The following is a 22,868-nucleotide window of genomic DNA, read 5'->3' as shown; positions in this document are numbered from 1 at the left end:
GAGAGAGAGAAATATCGACATGAAAGGGACACATCGAGTTGTTGCCACCCGCACGACCCAACCAGAGCCGGGGACAAACTCCAATCGAGGTACGTGCCCTTAGCGGGAACTGAACCCGGGTCTCTCTGGACCTTAGGTCGACGCTCTACCGCTGAGCCAAACCGGCCAGGGCAAATGAATCTTTTTTTTTTTTTTTTTGGTACATGCCCCTTGAGGGAACTGAACCCTGGGACTCTGGTCTGCAGGCCAATGCTCCAACCACTGAGCCAAACCGGCTAGGTCGGTTGCAGTTTATCCTGGCCCCAGTTGGGGTCATGTGGGTGGCAATCTGTTGATGTGTCTTTCTCACATCTGATGTTTCTCTCTCTCTTGCCCCTCCCCCTTCCCTCCTGCTCTATCTGAAAATAAATGCAAAAATGTCCTCAGGTGAGGATAAAAAAAGAAAAGGATAAACAGCATTTTAAGTCCTGAAGTAATTAACAAGAACACCTAATCTCTCATCTAGAACAGCAAGTCACGGGCCCAAGCTGTATGTCTTTTTTTTTTTTTTTTTTTTTTTAATTTTATTTTTTCTTTTATTGATTTTAGAGAGAGAAGAAGGGAGAGGGAGAAAGAGATAGAAACATTGATGAGAAGAGAACATCGACTGGCCACCTCCTGCATGCCCCCGACTGGGAATCGAACCGGTGACCTCTTGGTGCTTGGGTCGATGCTCAGCCAGCTCAGCCACACCAGCTGGGCTAGAGCTAGACTTTAATGAGATAATTTTTCATTGCAAGTTAGAATGCATTGTCAGCAGTTAACCATTAAACGACCTGGGGAAAATTAGTATATCTGTTTTCCAGAGGTCACTTTGCTTCTTTCTGAATCCTAAACAAAAGATACATGATGTTTGTCTGTGTTTGTGCTGTGGTTCCATCAGTGCTGACTGAACATCCATGGAAGGCGGAGTCCCACATTAAGTACTGCTCTTTTTATCCTCACCCGAGGACATTTTTGCATTCATCTTCAGATGGAGCAGGGGGGAAGAGAGAGACACATCAACTGGTTGCCACCCACATGACCCCAGCCGGGGACTGGGGCAAACTGCAGAGTACCTGCCCCTAGTGGGAACCAAACCTAGGACTATCCGGTCCGCAGACCGACGCTCTAACCGCTGAGCCATACCAGCCAGGGTAGTACTGCTCTTTTTCCACAATATTGACTACTGCCTAAAATGCTTTTGAATTTGGCTTTTAGATGCTATTTTAATTTCTCTTTGTGCCTTCCTATTTTCTAGTCTTTTTACCAGCTTTTAACTATAAATGTCAGTTGAGGCTTCGGTTATAAGCCTGTCTTCCCTGGCACTTCTTCATTTGGGGGTCACCTGCAGTGCTTTCCGCTATCTCAGTGTGAAGTTTCCAGAACCATGTCTTTAGTCCTAATGTTACTGCTTACAGAAAATGACCAGTCAGCTGTCCCAATATGAGATCTTTCAAAAATGGGTGGTCTTTTTAAAGTTATTTCTCATTACTCTCTGATTTCCCTTCGCAGACCATGGGAGAGTTTATTCATCCCAGCTTTGCCTACATACCTGGTCTATCTTCAGAAGCAGTTTGCTTGCTAATGATTTATTCATTCCAGACTTGGTGCCTTTGCACATGCCATCACCTCTAATTCTGCACTCCTTGCCTTCTCTTCCTTGAAAGCCTAATTCAAATCTTGTAGCATGTCAAGTCTTCCTTGTTTGACTTTATCTGGTTATTGATTCATATTCTCATCACCAGTCAGTACTTATGTACTCATATTAGTCAGTGCTCAGATATTCAATTGAGTTTCTAGATTATTGAAAGATTCAGTGAAGCAAAATTCTAGTATAACATAGACAGTATCTTAGAAATTATTACAGTAATAACTGATCTTAAGTTTTTCTTTGTAAGCTTATTGCTGCTGAAAAATTATTTGCATTATTTCATCTTGGAAATGATCAAAGATGTAGAGTCCATAAAGACAGGAAGTGTTTTTCTACAGACTGTGTTAGAAGGTGCCTCACATCACATAGTTTTAACATCAAAAAATAGTTTTTGCAACCCCCAAGTTTTATTCCCTAGAGGAACCCTGTTCAAGTCTTTGGGGTGTTTTTCTTTTCTTCTATATTATTTGTTGACTTTCTACTGTGAAAGATGAATTTAGCCTGCATTGTTTCCTTCAGCACACATAGACACACTCTCTTTTCCTCTCTCCATTAACACAATAAAAGTTTCTTTTTTTCCCTCACATCAAGTTTGTGGCAATGCGGTCAACCAGGACTAGAGTACTGGTTCTCAGAATGTGGCCTAGGGATCCCAGAGGGGTTCCCAAGGCCCCTTTAAGCTGTCTATAAGAGGTCAGCTATCTCCATTACGGTATTAAGAGGCTATTTGCGCTCTGGCCAGTTTCACTCAGCGGTTAGAGCATCGGCCCGTGAACCAATGAGCTGCAGTTTTAATTCCGGCCAAGGGGACAAACTTTGGTTACAGTTCATCCCCAGCCCTGGTCGTGCAGTAAGCAGCCAGTTGCTGTGGCTCTATCACATCGATGTTTCTCTCCTTCCCTCCCTCCCACTGTATCTGATAATAAGTAGAAAAATATCCTCGGGTGAGGAATAAAAAGAAAAAGATTATTTGCATTTTTCACTCGTGCACAGTGAGGCTCTCCAGTAGTTATGTGCTGTGGTGATGTCATCAAACTGATGGTTAATGAGGTGTGTGATTGTGTATTATGTTTTCTAGAGTGTTCTAAGGTAAGACAATCTCAGTGATTAATTGCAGAAGCAGATGTGAGGATTCACTTCTAGGAAACCACGCATCAAAGATTTGTGAAGATGTAACTCACTACAGTTTTGTTGTATAAAAACGTTATTTTTCCTTAGAAAATTCTGTTAATATGTACTGCTTTTATTTATTTATTTTTTAAATAGAATATTAAGGCTTTCATTAGCATCAACCAGTTTGAATTTTTTGTCCCTGTATTCTCGGGAGGAAGCACACTTGTATCAAGAGTTTCATCAATGTTTCATTTCAACAAGTATTTGTCAAACATTTGTGCTTGAGTGTTATGAGAGAGAGAAAGTGTAAGACAGCCCCTGCCTGATTGACTTGATCTTGATGTAGATTTATCTCACTCTCTTTCACTTTCAACATCCACACCTATGCAGGGAGAATTAATGTTCAGGTTGATAACTCTGAGTCACTGCAAAATTCTCAGGGATCAAAGAACAAACAAACAGATATTAACTGTGTACTGGGTCTCGTTAAGATAAGAAAATGCTGGGCTATCTCAGAAACATAACACTAAGTATATGGAGCAAAGTTTTCAAATTCATACTGAGTTAAAATTTATTTCACATGATTTTTATGTAGTACTTTAGAGTTTACCAAATGATTCAACATGTACTTTCATTCAATCCTAATGATATCCCTGCATTAGATACTATCCACATTTTATAGGTGGCTGACTCAGGTTCTCAAATGGTATCTGACTTGCTCAAGAATGCATAAAGGTTGGACTCAAATTTAGGTGTTCTGACATCTGATACTGTGCTCTCACTGTATATAGACACTGTATTCTTGTAAGGATTCAAAATAGTTGAGGTTCTGCTACACATGTTAAGATACTTGGGAGGATATCATTATCTGGAAGAGAGAAACTGTCTCTAATTAACCCAAATCACTGGTAGAAATGAATAAGAATTCTCATTCCTGTTGTAGATCATATAAACTTTGTGAGATGTTAGACTTGCGTTTGAATATACATTTTTGGCTAACAGAATTTTCCTTGTTTCAAACCATTAAAAACCTTTGAATATATTGTTTTACTGATCTTCCGGACTATACTTTCTGACCATATTAGTGGGGATACATTCAAAACTACTGACAAATACCTAACGTAAAAGAGTAAGTTTTCCTTGCCTATACATATTAATTTTTAATACAATATTGTCAGAATTACAAAGTATGGGGGATTCACCTTCATATATATTGATTCAAGGGTTCAGACAGCAAACTGGGGGGCATCACTAACACTCAGCATTCAGTTATAAGTCTAAGTTAGTTGTTTGTCATTAATTTGATTATTACTTTTTAAAATTCTTTCTCCTCCTCTCTCCCCACAGGTTTGTAAAAGAATGGACTTAGTCTGCCAGAGAATGTTGAATCAGGGATTTCTAAAAGTGGAAAGGTACCATAATCTATGTCAGAAACAAGTCAAAGCACAACTCCCAAGGTATGTCACGCTAGCAATGGCAGTGATTTACAATTGGGGATTTTGTCTGTGTGTTTCTTTTTTTTTTTCCTAACCTCAGTAAGAGTTTAACTGTTAAATGGTTTCCAAGTTTTTGTAGCAAAAGGTACCCAGATCACAATAAGAGATTGTTACTATAGTTTGCTTCCTCTCACCATTACTACTCAGTATTTTACTGGAGGTTCTAGCCAGGGCAGTTAGGCAAAAAAAAAAAGAAAGAAAGAAAGAAAAGGCATCCATATTGAAAGGAAGAAGTAAAACTTTCTCTGTTCACAGATGACATGATCTTGCATGTATTTAACCTTATACATAAGGAATGCACCAATTAATTATTAGAGTTAACAAATGAGTTAAGCAGGGATACAGGATACAAGGTTAATATACAAAAATCAGTTGTAAAATTGGATGCACTAGTAATAAACAATAAAAAAATGAAGTTAAGACAATTCCATTTATAATAGCATTGAAAAGAATAAAATACTTAGTAATAAATATAAAAAGAAATATGGGACTTATACACTGAAAACTACAAAATGTTGTTAAAAGAAATTAAAGAAGAATGAAATGGAAAGACATTCCATGCTCATGGATTGGAATACTCCCTATTGTTAAGATGGCAATACTCGCTAAATTGATCTGTACATTCAGTGCATTCCCCATCAGAATCCTAGCTGTCTTTTTTGAAGACATGATAACTTGATCTTACTGTTTCTGTGGAAATACAAAAGACTCAGAATAATAAAAAACAATCTTGAAAAATAAGAGAGTTGATGGAGGACTGCCTCTTTCTGGTTTCAAAACTCACTACAAAGCTACAGTGATCAAAACACTGTGGTACTGACGTAAGGATAGACATACAGATCAGTGGAATAGAACTGAGAGTCCAGAAAATAGATCCTTAAATTTTTAGTCAATTGATTTTTGACAAGGATGCCAACACAATTCAATGGGGAAAGAATAATGTTTTCAATAAATGATGCTGGGACAACTGGGTATCTACACATAAAAGAATGAAGTTGGACCCCTTCCTCATACCACATAGGAAAACTATGAATAGATTTATAGTTTTTATTTTAATTCCAAATAGATCATCGATCTAACTGTAAATGTCAATTGCATACTATAAAACTCTTAGACGAAAACATAGCACTAACCTTCATGAACTTGATTAAGCACTGGTTTCTTAGATATGACACTGAAAGGACAAGCAGCAAAACAAAAAGTAAGCAAATTGGACTTTATGAAACTTTAAAATTTCTTTGCCTCAAAAGGCAACATCAGGAAAGTGAAAAGACAGCCCTGGCCTGTTTTGCTCAGCGATTAGAGCATCGGCCCATGGACCAGAGAGTTGTGGGTTCAGTTCCCGCTAAGGGCACATACCTCCATTGTAGTTTGTCCCGCTAAGGGCACGTACCTCCATTGCAGTTTGTCCAGGGCCCGGTTGGGGTCATGTGGGTGGCAGCCACTTGATGAGTCTCTTTCACATCAGTTTCTCTCTCTTCCTCCCGCTCTATCTGAAGATAAAGGCAAAAAGTGTCCTCGGGTGAGGATAAAAAAATAAAATTTAAAAAAAAGTGAAAAGACGACCCACAGAATGGGAGAAAATATTTGCCGTTTATATAACTAATAAAGGACCCTGGCTGATTTGGCTCAGCAGTTAGAGCATCGGCCTTCAGACCAGAGAGTTCCGGGTTCGGTTCCCGCTAAGGGCACATACCTCGGTTGCAGTTTGTCCCCAACCCTGGTTGGGGTCGTGTGGGTGGCAACAAGTCGATGTGTCTCTCTCACATCGATGTTTCTCTCTGTTCTCCCCTCTCTCCCTCTCGCTCTATCTGAATATAAATGCAAAAATGTCCTCAGGTGAGGATATAAGAAAATAAAAAAATATATATAACTAATAAAGGACCTGTATCCATATTGTATGAGGAACTCTTAGACCTCAACAATAAAAAGACAAGCCAATTTTAAAATGGGCAAAGGATTTTAATAGACATGTCTCCAAAGAAGGTATACTAAAGATTAACAAGCACGTGAAAGGTACTCAACATCATTTGTCATCAGGCATTGCAAATCAAAATACTATTAAGATACCACTTTAAGTAAGATGGCTAAAACAAGACAAAAAATGCTGGGATGAATGTGGATAAATTGGGACCTTCATAAATTACTTATGGATTATAAAATGGTACAGCCACTGTAGAAAACAGTGTGTTCCTTAAAAAGTTACACATAGCCCTGGCCAGTTTGGCTCAGCGGTTGAGCGTTGGCCTGCAGACCAGAGAGTCCCGGGTTTGGTTCCTGCTAGGGGCACATACCAAAAAAAAAAAAATTATACATAGTGTTACCACTTGACTCAGCAGTTTTACTTCTAGGTATATAAGAGAAATTAAAATATATCCACACAACAGCTTAGACATGAATGTTCATGGCAGCATATTCAGAATATCCAAAGAGTAGAAACAACTCAAAAGTCCTACAACTGATAAAACAGATAACCAAAATGACGGTATTACATATAATAGAATGTTAGTTGGCAATAAAAAGGAATGAAATACTGAAACATACTACAATATGAATGAACCTTAGGAACTATGCTAAATGAGAGAAGACAGACACAAAAAGCCACATACTGCACAAATCTGTTATCTGAAATGTCCAGAGTAGGCAAAGCCATAGAAACAGAAAGTAGATTGTGGTTGCCAGGGGCTGGGGAACAGGAGTAACTGATAAGGTTTATGGACTTTCTTTCTGTAGCAATGAAACATTCTCAAATTAGATGCTATTGATGGGTCCACAACTCTGAATATACCAAAACCACTAAACTGTACACTGTGAAAGTGGAATTTTTTTTTTATCCTCACCCGAGGACATTTTTGCATTTATCTTCAGATAGAGCAGGAGGGGGAGAGGGGGGAAGAGAGAGAGAGAAACATTGACGTGAGCGAGACACATCGATCTGTTGCCACCCACACAACCCCAGCTGGGGTCGGGGACAAATTGCAATCAAGGTACATGCCCATAGCGTGAATTGAACCCAGGACTCTGGTCCATGGGCCAATGCTCTAATTGCTGAGCCAAACCAGCCAGGGCAAAAGAGGATTTTTTAATATGTAAATTATTTCATAATAAAAAATTTTTAAGGTTTTTATTTTTATTTATTATTATTATTATTACTCTCACCCGAGGATATTTTTGCATTCATCTTCAGATAGAGCGGGAGGGAGAGAGGGAGGAAGAGAGAAATATTGATGGGAGAGAGACACATCGAGTGGTTGCTACCCACACGACCCCAAGCTGGGCCAGGGACAGACTGCAGCCGAGGTACGTGCCCTTAGTGGGAACTGAACCCGGAACTCTGGGTGCGGGCTGACGCTCTAACCACTGAGCCAAACCGGCCAGGGCGAAAGTGGATTTTTTAATATGTGAATTATTCCTTAATAAAAAATTTAAAAGTTTAAATGAGTTCATTTTATGGGCAAAAATAGATAATCTCTTATCTGTATGTCATGTATAATTCTTTCACTTTTCTAACTTTTCTGATTATAACAGCCGTTAGGCTTGATGGAGCCAAAAAGAAAACCTACTTTTTAAAAAAATATTTTGTCAGTGAGTACTTGTCCATGGCAAAGATTTCTGGACATAGTGATTCATTTATCAGATTTCAGTTGAATTATGATTCAATTGTAGATTTCTAAATTAACATGTAAATGCTAGGCTGTTTCATTAAGAGATTTTGTGATTAACATTTTAGTCCACAGTACTTCTTTAAAGGTTGTCTTTTTAATTATAGGAGAGAGTCAGAAAGGAGAAACCATTCATTAGCTCGTCATGCAGACATCCTCGCTGCTGTTGAAACAAGGCTTTCCCTGTTAAATATGACTTTCATGAAGTATGTGGATTCCAATCTCTGTTGCTTCATCCCAGGAAAGGTAAAATGGAATTGCTTACCTAGAACAGCTGGATTGTACCATGTAGACTTTATTATACAGTTACAACATGATTTTTTAAATCAGAAGTGTTCCTACTTCTCTGGAATGAGTTTCTATGAATGGATTTGTTTAGCTTCTTTCTGTACAGTAACTAATAGAACTATGAGTCATTTATGTGTTCTTTATATTTAAAATTTTAATTACGAATTATACAGTAGGAGCCCTGCTGTTTTTTAGAGAAGCTTGTTAAGAGTTCATATTCAAGAAAAACATTTTTGAGCTTTTACTCTTTGTTAAGATGCCAGAGATACAGCAGCAGTGAACAAGATAGGTATTGTCCCTGCCTTCAAGATTGTTCTAGTTTGGGGGAAGTGAAGTAGGAGGGACAAGCTGGGTTTTGTTTTGTTTGAGAAATGTTTCATGAGGCAACTTTATAAAACTTCCAGACTTGACGAGAACAAATAATTACTGTATAGCAGTATACTCAGAGCTAAGCACTAGTGCCATTTAACCCAGAAATGAGTATATGTGGCATATTTGCAGTTGCTAGGTTAAAGACCCCAGGGTTCAGCATGCTACTCCTACGACTTCAGTAGTTTTCCTTCTTGAATTGAGTGTAAATGCAGATGAAAATGTCTCTATCCTTTTATATGGAAAGTGGAGATGGAATGAAAGGTCATTTTGCTACTTAGTTGATACAGCAAAAGTATCAACATATTTAGAACTAATACCTAGTAAAATCTGAATGTTCTTTTTTTGTTATTTTCATAGGTAATTAACATTGGCAATATTTTGTATGTACTTTCTCCATTTTCAATTTTCTGTGGTTTGGGGGGTTCTATTTCTTTTCATTTTACTCGAAACATCCTGTGGTATATCTCACTGTCCTAATATTAGCTACAAATGCTTTTGTAGATACTATAAAAGGGTGACCAGTTAGAAGAAATTTTAGATTCTGATCTTAATGCCAGATTTTATCCAGATCTGATTTATAGACCTTATCTTGTAAGTATTCCTGGGACGTTCATTGAACTAGTATAGGTTATCCCCTAATGCCTCATTTTTACTGCATATCTCATTGTTCAGAATATGAATATTTAAGAAATGTCTTACTAACAAGAGTTGAGTTATTTGGGCAGAGTCCATGGGGCCTGCATCTGGCCTTTACAGAAATTGCTAATTATTATTCCATTTCATCAGGATCATGTGACTGGAACGATGATCTTGATGACTGTCTAAACAAATGAGGTCAAATCTAGTTGCATCCCTGTTTTTTGGAAACCATTTGTTGACCTCTTGCTTCTGGTAACAAAATAAAAGAACAAAACGGAGGTGACACCAATGGAGAGTGTTTTAAGTTTTCAAGATGCAGTAGGTCCCCTTGGGCTTTTGCTCTGGACAGCTTCTTCTTCTTTTTTTTAATCCTCACCCGAGGACATTTTTCCATTTTTTGTTCAGGTAGAGTGGGAGGGAGAAAGAGGAACAGAGAGAGAGAGAAACATTGACGTGAAAGGGACACATCGAGTGGCTGCCACCCGCACGACCGACCAGGGCCGGGGACAAACTGCAACCGAGGTACGTGCCCTTAGCAGGAACCGAACCCGGGTCTCTCTGGACCGCAGGCCGACGCTCTAACCGCTGAGCCAAACCGGCCAGGGCTGGACAGCTTATTAACTGCACCTTTACCTGGCCCTCTAGAGGGGCAGTCGGGAAGGAATTTTGTGCCTAACTTTATAATGTAGATAGCTACCTGTCCCTTTCTCTTGCCATTGCCCTCCTCTTGCATTTATGAAATACTTTCTGATTTTCCGAGCACTTTCATATGTCATCTCCTTTACTTTCCATCACAGCCATGTAAGGGGGGTACATGTATTATTCCTATTTCATTGATAAGAAAACTGAGGCCTAGAGAACGTAAGTGATTTGATAAAAGCTACACTCAAGTCTTCTGATTTCTGTTGTCAGTCGTCTTCACTGTTTTTTATTTTTCCATTTTTCCTTAATAGCACCCATTTCTTCACAAGAACTTAACCTGAGTTCTTTTTCTCTGGTAAACCTGAACTTGACTGGACAATTAAAAAATAATAATTTTTGTTTTTATTATCACACTTAATTCAGTTTGGATTATTTTGTTTCTTTTTTTTTTTTTAATAGCTAAGTAGGTAATGTGTACACTGTACCGAGGCTTATTTTTTATTTTTATTTTTTATCCTCACCCGAGGACATTTTTCCATTTTTTGTTCAGATAGAGTGGGAGGGAGGAGGGAAGGAGGGTGGAAAAGAAGGAGAGAGAGAGAGAGAGAGAGGGAGAGAAACATCGACATGAAAGGGACACATTGAGTGGCTGCCACCCGCACGACCCAACCAGGGCCAGGGACAAACTGCAACCGAGGTACATGCCCTTAGCAGGAACCGAACCCGGGTCTCTCTGGACCGCAGGCCGACGCTCTAACTGCTGAGCCAAACCAGCCAGGGCAATTATTTTGTTTCTTAAAAGTTGCCATCTTATTTACAAAAACAGGCACAAGTCAGACAGGGCCATTAGTTGCAGACCCTGTGCACTGTATTAATATTCCATTCATCCTTTCTCCAAACTTAGAGGTTTTAGATTGTTGGCTTACTCCTGTATACATTTCTCAAGTCTTCTCTCTGACATAAGGAAGTCAGACTTTTTACAGTAAGCTCACGGTCAGTGTCAGCGTTCACACACACTGAAACACATGTGAGCAAGGCCAACTAACCATTCTGGGAGATATAATAATGGAAACAGACATGGATTTTCCCTACTCTTAATTGTTATTAGTAGCCCTGGTAACCCTTTTGTGCTTACCACAACACAGTGGTTCCCAAAAGTCAGGGTTTTCACAGTGTAAATGATTATACAAGGTCACGAAGCTAGACTTCCCTGACCAAACTTAAAACCTACATAGTAGGTACTGTTGGTTTGTTTTCAATGTTCTGAGGCAGAGGGGAAACTGGTGGTGGTGTTGCATTTTTTATTTTTTTGGTATCTTTTTGTTTTGATGCAATTTCACATTTATATAAAAATGGTAAGAATAGTACAAGGAACTCCCGTATATTTTTTTATGCAGATCCAGCAATTGTTTAACTTTTGTCCTATTTGCTTTTATTCTCTCTATAATATATGCATTTTATTTTTTTGAACTGTTTGAAAATAAGTTAGAGATATTGTGACCCTTTATTCTTAAATATTTCAGTGTATTCCCTAAGAACTAGGACATTATCTTACTTTAACCACAGTACAGATTTCAAATCAGGAGACTTTACATTGATACAATTACAATTAGTTATCTAATTGACAATCCATACTCAAATTTCATTACTTATCCCAGTAACACTCTTCCTAGCTAGTCTTTTTCTCAGTCCAGAATCCAATCCAGGATCATACACAGACTTTTTTATCTTCTTTAATGTGGAATCGTTCCCTTCACTTTCTTTGTATTTCTTGATCTAAATTTTTTAAGAGAATAGGTTAGTTGTTTTGAAGAATATTCTTTCTTCTTTTTTTTTATCCTCACCTGAGGACATTTTTTTGCATTTATCTTCTGATAGAGCAGGAGGGAGAGAGGGTGGGAAGAGAGAGAAACATCGATGTGAGAGAGGCACATCAACTGGTTGCCACCCCCACGACCCCAGCCAGGGCCAGGGACAAGCTGCAACCAAGGTACATGCCTTTAATGGGAACTGAATCCGGGACTCTCTGGTCCACAGGCTGATGCTCTAACCGCTGAGCCAAACCCAACAGGGTGAATTAAATTCTTTAATTTGAGTTTATCTAATGTTTCCAGAATGTTGTGTTTTTATGTTTTTTAAAACTGATTTAAATGTGATGACATTCTTAAAAATCAAATCAGTCTATTCTTATACTGAATTTTTATTTATTTTTCTAAATATGCTTTCATTGATTTTTTTTAGAGAGAGAGGAAGGGAGAGAGAGATAGAAACATCAATGTGAAAGAGATACATTGATCGGCTGCCTCCTGCACGCCCCCCACGGGGGATCGAGCCCATAACCCAGGCATGTGCCCTGACCGGGAATTGAATTGGGACCTCTCAGTCCATGAAGCGAGGTTTTATATACTGAGCCACACCAACCTGGCTCACATTTTATTTTTAGATCCCGCCACCCCTCTCCTCTCATCCCACCACCCTAACAGTCATCTTGGCTAACTAGGGAGTTCTGGTAACATTTTATGGGATCCAATTCTTTCTTTTTCCCTTTAACTTTTTAAAATATGTTTTTATTGATTTTTAGAGTGAGAAGAAGGAAGAGAAACATCAATGAGAGAGACATTGATTGGCTGCCTCCTGTATGCCCCCCACTGGGCATCGAACCTGCGACCTCTTAGTGCATGGGTCAGTGCTCATCGCTGAGCCGCACCAGCTGGGCTGGGCTCCATTCTTCAATATAACCAGAGAGTAGAGAATCATTGAACTAATATGAAACACAGAATGAAACAAATGGGGGGAAAATACCTTTGAGAAAACCATATAAGGATATAAAACTTTCAAGAGAAACTGTAACTAATATTCTAAGAGAAATATGAAAAAATAGTTACACACATGCCATAGAAAGACATGTTAAGAAAATTTTTTATGCCCTGGCCGGTTTGGCTCAGTGGTTAGAGCGTTGGCCTGCGGTCCCGAGAGACCCGGGTTCGGTTCCCGCTAAGGGCATGTACCTCGGTTGCAGTTTGTCCCTGGCCCTGGTTGGTCGTGCGGGTGGCAGCCACTCGATGTGTCCCTTTGTGTCCCTTTCACATCGATGTTTCTCTCTCTCTTCCTTTCTCCCCCTCCCACTCTACCTGAACAAAGAATAGAAAAATGTCCTCAGGTGAGGATTAAAAAAAAAAAAGAAAATTTTTTATTTATTTTTTTTATTCCTCGCTCGAGTATATTTTTCTATTTATCATTAGATAGAGTGAGAGGGAGGGAGGGAGACAGAGAAACATCGATGTGATAGAGACACATGGACTGGTTGCCTCCCATATGACCCTGACCAGGGCTGGGACGAACCGCAACCAAGATACGTGCCCTTGACCAGAATCAAACCCGTGACTCGGTGGTTCATGTGCCGACACTCCTACTGCTGAGTCAAACTGGCCAGGGCTCCAGAAAAATTTTAATGCACTTAAATTCTTTAAATATGGGAGAACATTTTTTTAATTAAATAAAAGGAGTGGAAAAGAAAGTTAAGGAATTCTCACATAGAACAAAAAGACAAAGATGGAAGATGAGAGAAAAAATTGAGATTATACAGGGTGGGGGAAAAGTAGGTTTGCAAGTGTGGGTACGTGTAACAGTGTTTATTCCTGTATTATTTGTTAATTATTGTATTATTTCCGTTCTTGCATTATTTGTTAATTATTTTCCATGCGAACTGTAAACCTACTTCCTACTTTATTTATTTTTTATCCTCACCCAAGGACCTTTTTTTTTTTTATCTTCAAATAGTGTGGGAGGGAGAGAGTGAGGAAGAGAGAGAGAAACATCGATGTGAGAGATACATCGAGTGGCTGTCACCCACATGACCCCAACCGGGGTCAGGGACAAACAGCAACCAAGGTACGTGCCCTTAGCAGGAACCGATCCCAGGACTCTCTGGTCTGCAGGCCGCCACTCTAACTGGTGAACCAAACTGGCCAGGGCTGTAAACCTACTTTTGCCCCACTCTGTGCGATTCAATATTAATAGGTTTGTTTGCTGAATAGTAGATTAAACAAGATAGAAATTCTCTCTCATCCACAACAGTCCAAACAAAGGCTTCAGTGCTATTCATACATAGTATATCACTGATTACTGTGCCAATTTAAACATAAGCATGATCGAGTGAACTGCACGTTAGGAATGTGACAGTTGGTCACCATATTTGGTTTCTACCATACGTTTTCAAAATTTAAAGTATTTTTCATAACTAATATTTTTATCATCTCAAGCCCGGGCAGGATTCAGCATGTGGTGTGTCATGTGAAAGGTGTAGAAATAGCCTCACCTGCTGTTTATCCTGCAGGGTTTTATGGTTTTCTGTCAGGACTCAGCAGCCTGAGTAAGGAGAAGGTAGATAAGATTGTTTCAGAGTTGGCTGCTGGCCAGATAAATGCAGCAAGAGGAATGAGTGGGATCTGAGGTGGTTTGAGATATTTTGGTGACAGAATCGTTTCATTGATTAACCCACAATTTTGGGGAGGTTAAGGCCCATTGGAATAGGTGTCATCCAGACTGGAGGTCTTCAGAGATGTGAATTATTGTCTTCAGGTCTGTGCAGAGCCATGGGAAGTGTTAAGGATAATCTCCAGGGCTTAAAGCTGAGGGTAAAAATGCCTGAAGACAGTTCGGTTATTATTCCGGCAAGAGAACCAGGAACCAGGATTGTCAGAATTTTGCTTCTTCGTGTAAGCTGTGCCTTGTTTTCCCCACTGCAGTTATCATGAAATGAAAAGGGATTTCTGGCTACCGTTTGGTGATTGCAGTAAAGTGGGATTTGAGAAGACCTCATTCTAATTCATAGCAAGTTTTAGAAAAACAAAACCTTAAGGGACAGAGCACAGGGTAGCAGCATAGAAGGAGATCACGCCGAGTTTCGGGGGCTCTGGGAGACAGATTCAGGCCACAGTAAAGTGGGCTTGAAGGAGCAGTAGAGCCTGGGTGTGGGTGATTCCCCTACCCCTGCTCACATACAGGATTAATTTCTTAGTTTAGTCCTCTGGTTTCTTTACCAATGTGTATGACCCTTTGTGTCACCCCAGTTACACCGTGGTTTTCTTCAGGGCAGGAGCTATATTTTATCCATCCTGATTCTTTAGCCCCAGCACATGGTGCTTAGTACATGTAAGCATGACATGTAAAGAATTCTAACAAGTCCAAAGCCATGTGTTACAGATGGCAATATTACCAATGGGCAGTGCATCAGTTAAAGCATCCTAAAGGTCTTTACAGGATTTGCAAAACGAGCAATCACTTCTCTCCTTATTTAGCTATTTTCTTTAAAAAAAAAAAAAAAAAGGAAAGTGCTAATGAGAGCTCATTGTTTTAGGTTATTGATGAGATTTATCGTGTGTTGAGATATGTCAACTCTACCAGAGCCCCTCAGCGAGCTCATGAAGTGCTTCAGGAGTTAAGGGATATTTCCTCCATGGCGATGGAGTACTTTGATGAGAAGATTGTGCCGATTCTAAAGAGGAAACTACCAGGATCAGATGTGTCTGGGAGACTCATGGGCTCTCCTCCAGGTATCTCTCGTTTTTACTATGTTCAGTTTATAACATTGATACATAGGTTTGATAACTTGTTCTTTTTCCCTATTTAATTATATATCTTGAACTTTTTTGTGTCTGTAAATATGTATCTGCAACATCATTTTTAATGACAAATTAAACTAGAGACCATAACTTAACTGATTCACTACTGTTAAACACATTTGTCTCTAGTTTTTCAGTATTTAAACTACACTTTGAAGCATAGTCTTGTGGCTAAGATTTTGTACATATCCATAACTATTGATTTAAAATAAATTTATTAGCCCTGGCTGGTTTGGCTCCGCGGTTGGAGCGTCGGCTTGCGGACCAGAGAGTCCCAGGTTCAGTTCCCGCTAGGGGCACGTACCAAAAATAAATAAATAAATAAAATTTATTAGAGTAGAATTGCTGAGTGAAAAGCTATATATAAGTATTTTTTTTTATGTTTCTGACTATATTCATGAAAATATTCAGTTAATTATTTCAGCCCTCAGAGTGTCTGGCTGCTACTTTAAAAGACATAAGGCTGTGCATAAAGCTGTTGTAAACACTGTCATTTCTTCTGTGGCAGCTATTTGCAAAAGTATATTGGAATCTAGAGATTTGTGCCCTTATCTACTGAAGGACTAAATTGTTCAGTATCCTCAGCCTGTGTAAAATTTTTTATTTTTTAACTTGAATGAAACATTTTGTTTGGGTTAGCTCCCTGGAATATTCAGTGGGCTAGCTGAGTGCCTCTCTGTAATTTAATGATAAAGCCTATGGCATCTCAGCATTAATAACACACCTATTACCAATTGAGGACTTAATGCGCACAGCACTGGACTGTGTCCTGTGGAAACTAAAAAGAAGTACCTGGTGTCTGCTCTCAAGGATCTTACTATTTAAAAAGGTAACACACGTGCAGACTCAAAGTTCAGTTGCTATAGCCAAGAGAACTTTTTGAAAGGAGTGTCCATTTAAATGCCAACTGAGTAGCAGAGACAGAATCTTAAGGAAGATCATTGTTGGCTGCTCTGATTAAAACTTCAAAAGAGGTAAAAACTGATCTGAGCATTGATGTACTAGAGGAAGGTGGATAAACAGAGAGACAAGGAAGCACGTATCCATCAGTCAAGGAAAGTATTCTGGCTGTTTAGTTGTACGAGGAAAAAGCAGCATGATTGGTTTCTGGTATGAACAGATCCATCTGGTCCTTTCAGAAAACCTTCAGGAGACAGGGTTTTTCTTTTTTTAAAAAGGTAGGTTGTTAGTTTAAAATAGTGGTTTTTATGCCGATGCTCATTGTATTATTCCTAAAACAGAGTAGTAACTAAGTGCAGAGAGAACTTAAGAATAAGATAGGTCTGTACGGCTAACTCAAATGTTTATGTTTGCTTGTGTGAAATAAGGTAGAAAATCATTATATTCTAATTTTACCACTTGTGTTTTTCTCCTAGGTCCAAAAGTGTATTATATTATTTTAAGTCCAAGTTTAGCCATTAAATGTCCTCCATTTGCTGGCAGCCCACACATTGCCACACGGACACAAGAATCACAGTTTAAACTCATTCATAGTTAAAACCAGGTGTCTGATTAATCCCGTAGAACAAGTAGATTGCAAAGAAGTGATCAGAAGTGATATAAGGACATTCCATTTCAAAATAAGTTTAATTAATGACGTATTACTGGTAGCGAGACATTTGAAGTGATTCACTGACCGTCTTAAACTACTTTCCCACAGTCCCAGGACCTTCTGCAGCCCTGACCACAATGCAGCTCTTCTCCAAGCAAAACCCTTCAAGACAAGAGGTTACCAAACTCCAGCAGCAGGTTAAGACAAACGGTGCTGGTGTGACTGTTCTCAGGCGTGAAATTTCTGAGCTCCGCACCAAAGTGCAGGAACAACAGAAACAGCTTCAAGACCAGGACCAGAAACTGCTAGAGCAGACCCAGATCATAGGTGAACAGAACGCACGGCTGGCCGAGCTGGAACGCAAACTACGAGAAGTGATGGAAAGCGCAGTAGGAAACCCCTCAGGGTCTGGGCAGAACGAAGAGTCTCCTCGGAAACGGAAAAAGGCAGCAGAAGCCATAGACTCTCTTAGGAAATCCAAACGGCTCCGGAACAGAAAGTAAATTGCAATGTGCTTCTAGCTCCAGAGGAAGGCCTGGCTTAGTAGCTCAAGCAGTGATGCATATCAGGATACCGTGAGCAACATGGTGTCCCTTAGGCTTCTAGGCTTTCGGAACAACTTAAACTTGAACTCTTGTGGTTGGGACATTCTTTCCCCGCTTCTCCTGGTTGAACTGATGCACAGAAGCTTTTTACTTTGCAATAGATTTGTACTAACCAGACCTATTCTATCATGTTTTGAGGAGTTAACTTTTTTTTTCTGTGCAGCTCATGTTTAAAGTAAGTTTATTTGTTTCTGCATATATGCACATTACTTAAGGATCTTAAACCAGTCTTGACAGACTAGAAGTTTAATACAGAAAATGTCCTGTTCACTTGAAAGAAAAGACCTACTTTTTAAATGGACAGTATCTTGTTTTAAAAAAAAAAAGTCGACTTTTTGTTATAAGTGACCTTTGTCTGGAATGTCTGAAAAGTAGTAAATGCTTTTTTGGTATTGAAGTCATGGGTAACTAAAATGGACTTCCATAGTAGAAGGGGCCTCTACAGTATTGACTATATATTTTTATAAACTACTGGCAAGGGATTTATCCAATTCTATCATGTTTTCAGTTCTCTTGGGGGCCATGTCCTACGTTTGCATGGATGGATGCATGCATTGCCTAGGCAACTCACTTAAAAAGCTCTTGCACTGGTATTGATCTTGAACCTCTATACTTCTCCACTGTTCAGAGCAGCATCTGAGTTTATTTAAGCACTTAACATCTTCCACCACAACAGCTGGCCTCTGGGGGTAGGGGGTTGTGAGTCCATTTGTCCTCCAGTTTTACAGGAACAGGAATATTAAAGCCCATTGCTTTGTCTGTTCTCTGTAGGGTTCAGGTACACTGGCTAAGGCAGAACCCCAAATCCCAAGGCTCTTTCTATCGATATCAGACCTCTGGCAACTAGTACTTTCCCTTACTCAACACTGTGTGCTCCTTGATCGTGTGGTTACCAGTGTGTGAGTAGGGGACCCAACCTGTGGGATGCAGTTGTGCCATGAAAGACAGTTCATGGAAGAGCACTGTCTATGAAAAAGCATCGATCATTTCGTTCCTGGGGGGTGACCTGGGGAAGCTTCTAAATGTTCAAGCTTTCCTTATCCTCAACTTTAAACAAAAGCTTTAATTTCGTTTGCACTCCTGTGTTGAGCTTATAACTGGAAAAGCATGTCTTGCACTGTTCAACCTTCTAAGTGGTCACTTTAACAACCTCCAAATTGTGTACAGTGGTTATCTCCCCCAGTTGTATATTTTTGAGACATTCACCTATTACTGTTCTAGTTTTATTTTAATGTACTAAATTATGTCATTTTTATTTGACTGTTAAGTTCTTTTAAACAACTGTTGCCTTGGGCTTCAGTTATTTAAAATAAATTTAGGTGTACTGTAGAAGACTGTCCCTTTCCAGGTGGGAGTTTGATACCCGTATAAAGTTTAAGGTTTTGGTAAGTACCTTAGTCGAATAAAAGCACAAGGTTGTCACCTTTTTTTATCCGTCCAACATGACATGGTTCTGCATCCTTCAGATTAACCTCACCAAATGAAACTCTTTCTTATCCATTCTTTATATTGTCCTTACATAATATTGTCCTTAGATTTTGATCAATTCTATGTCTAACTTTGAAACTCCATTTACAATGTAGTATGTTTTCAATGAAAAACCGTAAAAAAACATCCAAGTGTTTCATGGTTTGTTGGGAAGGTAATTTTAAAATAAACAATTTCCAAAAAAGATTTGTCAGCCAAGGTCATCCATAAAAGTCCCTGTCTGGAACTCATTTTCGCAGCAGGTCTCGCTTTTTGTAATCATAGGATTTAGCCATATTGTCATAACTTTGGAGGAGGCCTACTGGAATACTCATGGCCTTGAATAGTCTGCTTTCCTGGTAATAGGAAGACTTTTTTAAGTAACAAAGTACATGTTTACAGGTTTACAAAGTATGATCCTTATGCATCAAAGGGATATATCCTCAGATGGTTTCTTTAATAATTGTTAATGAATTATTTAAAGTTGCCTGGGTTTCTTCATTAACTTTATCTCGATACCCTAAATGTGTGTGCAGTCTTCCATTAGTGAACACGAGTGTTTGGCTTTCATAACAAGCTTTCACACTATTAGAAGGTAGATTTTGTTTCAAAATCCAAAATTTCTACAGTATACACTTGTAATCACCTGTCCATAAGGTTAATGAGTTGCGATTGTTAATGCATGAATGTTCCATAACAGTCGGAGAATAAAGCACTACAGTTCTGTTGTTTAAGTCTTAAGTCTTACTTAGGCTATCCAGCGAAAACATGTTAGGATATTGCCTTGACCTATTTGATAGCTTTTATACTTGCTTTGGGATAGCATGACGGTATTTAAGGTTCAACAAGTCACAAATTATTTTGATCAGCTAAAACTGACGTGTGTTACAGGAAACTTGTAAATTAGCCTCCCAAGAGAGAACCGTCCTGCCCTGGATCATACGCCAGTAATATAAATGCTATAATGTTAACACTGTGTTGTCCCAGATTAACATTTCCTAAAATGTTCTTGTCATCATCCTTGGCTGTTTTTCAGAGGAAACTTCTCTATTTTAATGGGTCATTCCCACTTAAAAATCGATTATGGTACAACACTACAGACAGATACAATGTGAAAAGGCATATATAAGAGAAAAAGGAAGACTCCCCACCCCCAGGATCCTCAGCTTATCTCCTACATGGACTTGGCTTGGTTTCCACATGTTCTGAAATATCAATTCTTTCAGAACACGAGGTTATAGAACCAGCTGTTTTTCAAGCTCCTCTTGATGTCCAGAGCCTGGACACGGGGACAAACACAAATGTACCGAGTAATCATGTTTTAAAAACTTTTGGGGTGCCATCAGGTCTAAAGCCACTGGTTTTGGAAGCAACTTCTTTTTGTAAAACGTGTTTTTTGGAGTACTGAACTTTACAGGGGCTTGCCTTAATCTCTATTTAGTAGTTTCAAGATGTATGCGCTATTATTCTACTTGTTAAAATGTTAAAATATTCTATGTAGCCCTAAAGGTGGGTAAAAGAGTGTAAGTAATGCCTAAATAAATAAGCTAAAAGGTGTCACGACAGCTGGATTTTTTAGAGAAAATGGACACGAACAGAGGCTATGTATAATAAACAAAAGTAATGGCACCTTAAGATTGCACTATTTTATGCATTATTTTCTATGCCATTTCATAGCCTGCACTTTAATCTCCAAAGAAATGATGTATGATGTCCCAGTTGTCCCTTTTCTTATTAATAAACTTTTTCCTAAGACAGGGCACTTAATTCTATTTTACTATACTGAATTAGTTTCTTGGAGGTGATTCCTTTTTTGAGTTCTCTATTTCCTTAGCCATAATATTTTCTAGGATCTAGGAACTCCCTACCTTGTCGATTTCCAACAGTATATAATTTTAATTTAATGTAAAATCCCATACTTGGTGATCAGCACATTCTTATATCCTGCTCTAGCCATGAGTACCCGTTTGTTAACACCAAACCATCTACAAGTATGATGTGTTGTAAGATTTGAAGCTAGGAAGAAAAGGCATTCTGAAGGGAAATGTCTTTTGGAAACGGCTGTTTCTAATATGAAACCAAATTTGATATGCCATCCACTTCTTTGGCTTGGGATCTATCAGAATTAACTAGTCCACAAAAGATTAATAAGTCAAACCCACTTAAAAATAACCAAGACCTATAGCCTGCCCTTCTGAAGTGAATTATTTTTTAAATGTGCTAAAGTAATCTACAAAATGAAACTAGCAATTAGTTGACTACTGTGCACCATGATTTCATTATTAATAGCAATATATGTGTAGGCATGATAAATATGATAGGCTCAAGTCATATGGGCCTTTGCCACTTCCTAAGAATTTCTGTTAAATTTTTTAAATCAAAAGGTAAATCCAAATTTTTCCTGTTGTATCTGAAGAGAATCATGGGATTTAGAAGCATATTGGTAATCTCTTAGGTCCATTGCCAAAGTCTACTGGTCCATATTCAAAACTATACCAAAAGTTTAGAAGTGTTTAAAATTCCTTTATGTGGTACCATGTTTGTTTATGAGCAACAATAAATTACCAGTTTACCTTCTGGAATTTTCATTGTTATATCCTAATTCAATTACTGGAAAGTGAAAACACCTCCCAGTCACACAACAGGGTACGTAAATAAATGTGTTGTTACCAGCGCTGCTTGTTTTCTTTGTATTTCGTGCACAAAGGGTGATGAAGAGCTGCCTCCATCACATGCCATGTGGGTGCCACCGCCACTCGAAGCAGGGGAGTGTGTGTTACAGTTATGTGAGGGAGGCCTCACAGCTGCCTTATGAGGCAGATTTTCCTCTGCAGGGAAATTAAACTCAGGTTAAGCAACACGTCCCGATGCTATACAAGTAAATGCCTAAGTGGGATTTGAACCCAGACCTACATGCCTCCAAAGCAACTACTTCCTGCTACACTACACTATTCTAAAATAGCTGGGAGCTATGAAACTAGATTACATTCATTCTAAATTTACAAATAAACATATAGATGAACATTCCATATATCCACTAGAACTAGTCAATGCCAAAATCCCTCATGCTAAGAGTAACATAGAACTTAAAATCGGGAAAAGGCTGGGCTTGGAGGAGGCAATGGATTCACCCCAGGCATAAAGGTAGAAAGCACTGTGAAAGCTTCTAGAACCTGTAATCAGCCCTGGCCGGTGTGGCTCAGCGGTTAGAGCGTCGGCCTGCGGTCCGGAGAGACCCGGGTTCGGTCCCCGCTAGGGGCATGTGCCTCGGGTGTGGTTTGTCCCAGGCCCTGGTTGGGTCGTGCGGGTGGCAACCACTCGATGTGTCCCTGATGTGTCCCTTTTACGTCGATGTTTCTCTCTCTTCCTCTCTCTCCCTCCCACTCTATCTGAACAAAAAATGAAAAAATGTCCTCAGGTGAGGATAAAAAAAAAGGCAAATAGAACCAGTAACCATAAGTAGGAGGCAGTCCTAGCAGTAGATTTGGTCTGAAGCCACTAACAGGTCCATAGTCACTTTACTGCATCCTGCCAATCAATGCAAAATTAGTGACCACCGATTTTTTGTTGCCCTGCCAGGAAGAATACTGGTTCTCTTTCCAAAATTTCTTCCAGCTCCAAAACTATTCCAAATTCCAGTGAAATACAATGATACAAATCGACTTCACCTCTCTTCAGTAAAGATGGGACTGATAAGGATTCGCTCAGAACAAAATTCAGAGGAAGAGTTTCTTTG

At 39.1% G+C, this 22,868-nt stretch overlaps 1 protein-coding gene across 4 annotated transcripts in view; it reads left to right on the top strand.

The window, feature by feature from the left end:
* FBXO28 (F-box protein 28) overlaps window positions 1-21,853 on the top strand; it is a 30,525-nt gene extending 8,672 nt beyond the window's left edge. Inside the window, exons 2-6 of one of the 4 annotated variants that reach the window (XM_036277787.1) lie at window positions 4,133-4,242; window positions 8,051-8,189; window positions 15,244-15,439; window positions 17,169-17,257; window positions 18,985-21,853. In XM_036277787.1, the coding sequence (XP_036133680.1) occupies window positions 4,133-4,242; window positions 8,051-8,189; window positions 15,244-15,439; window positions 17,169-17,257; window positions 18,985-19,071 (621 nt within the window). In that variant the 3' untranslated portion in view covers window positions 19,072-21,853. Of the gene's footprint in view, window positions 1-4,132; window positions 4,243-8,050; window positions 8,190-15,243; window positions 15,440-17,168 lie in introns of all 4 variants that reach the window. The other 3 variants (XM_036277790.1, XM_036277788.1, XM_036277786.1) reach the window with 3 other exon arrangements.
* Window positions 21,854-22,868: the final 1,015 nt, after the last annotated feature.

Source organism: Molossus molossus, unplaced genomic scaffold (genome assembly GCF_014108415.1).
Source record: "Molossus molossus isolate mMolMol1 unplaced genomic scaffold, mMolMol1.p scaffold_m16_p_23, whole genome shotgun sequence".
NCBI classification, from domain to species: Eukaryota; Metazoa; Chordata; class Mammalia; order Chiroptera; family Molossidae; genus Molossus; species Molossus molossus.
Note: the sequence above shows the minus strand (reverse complement) of the source record. Positions and strands in the feature narration are given on the sequence as shown.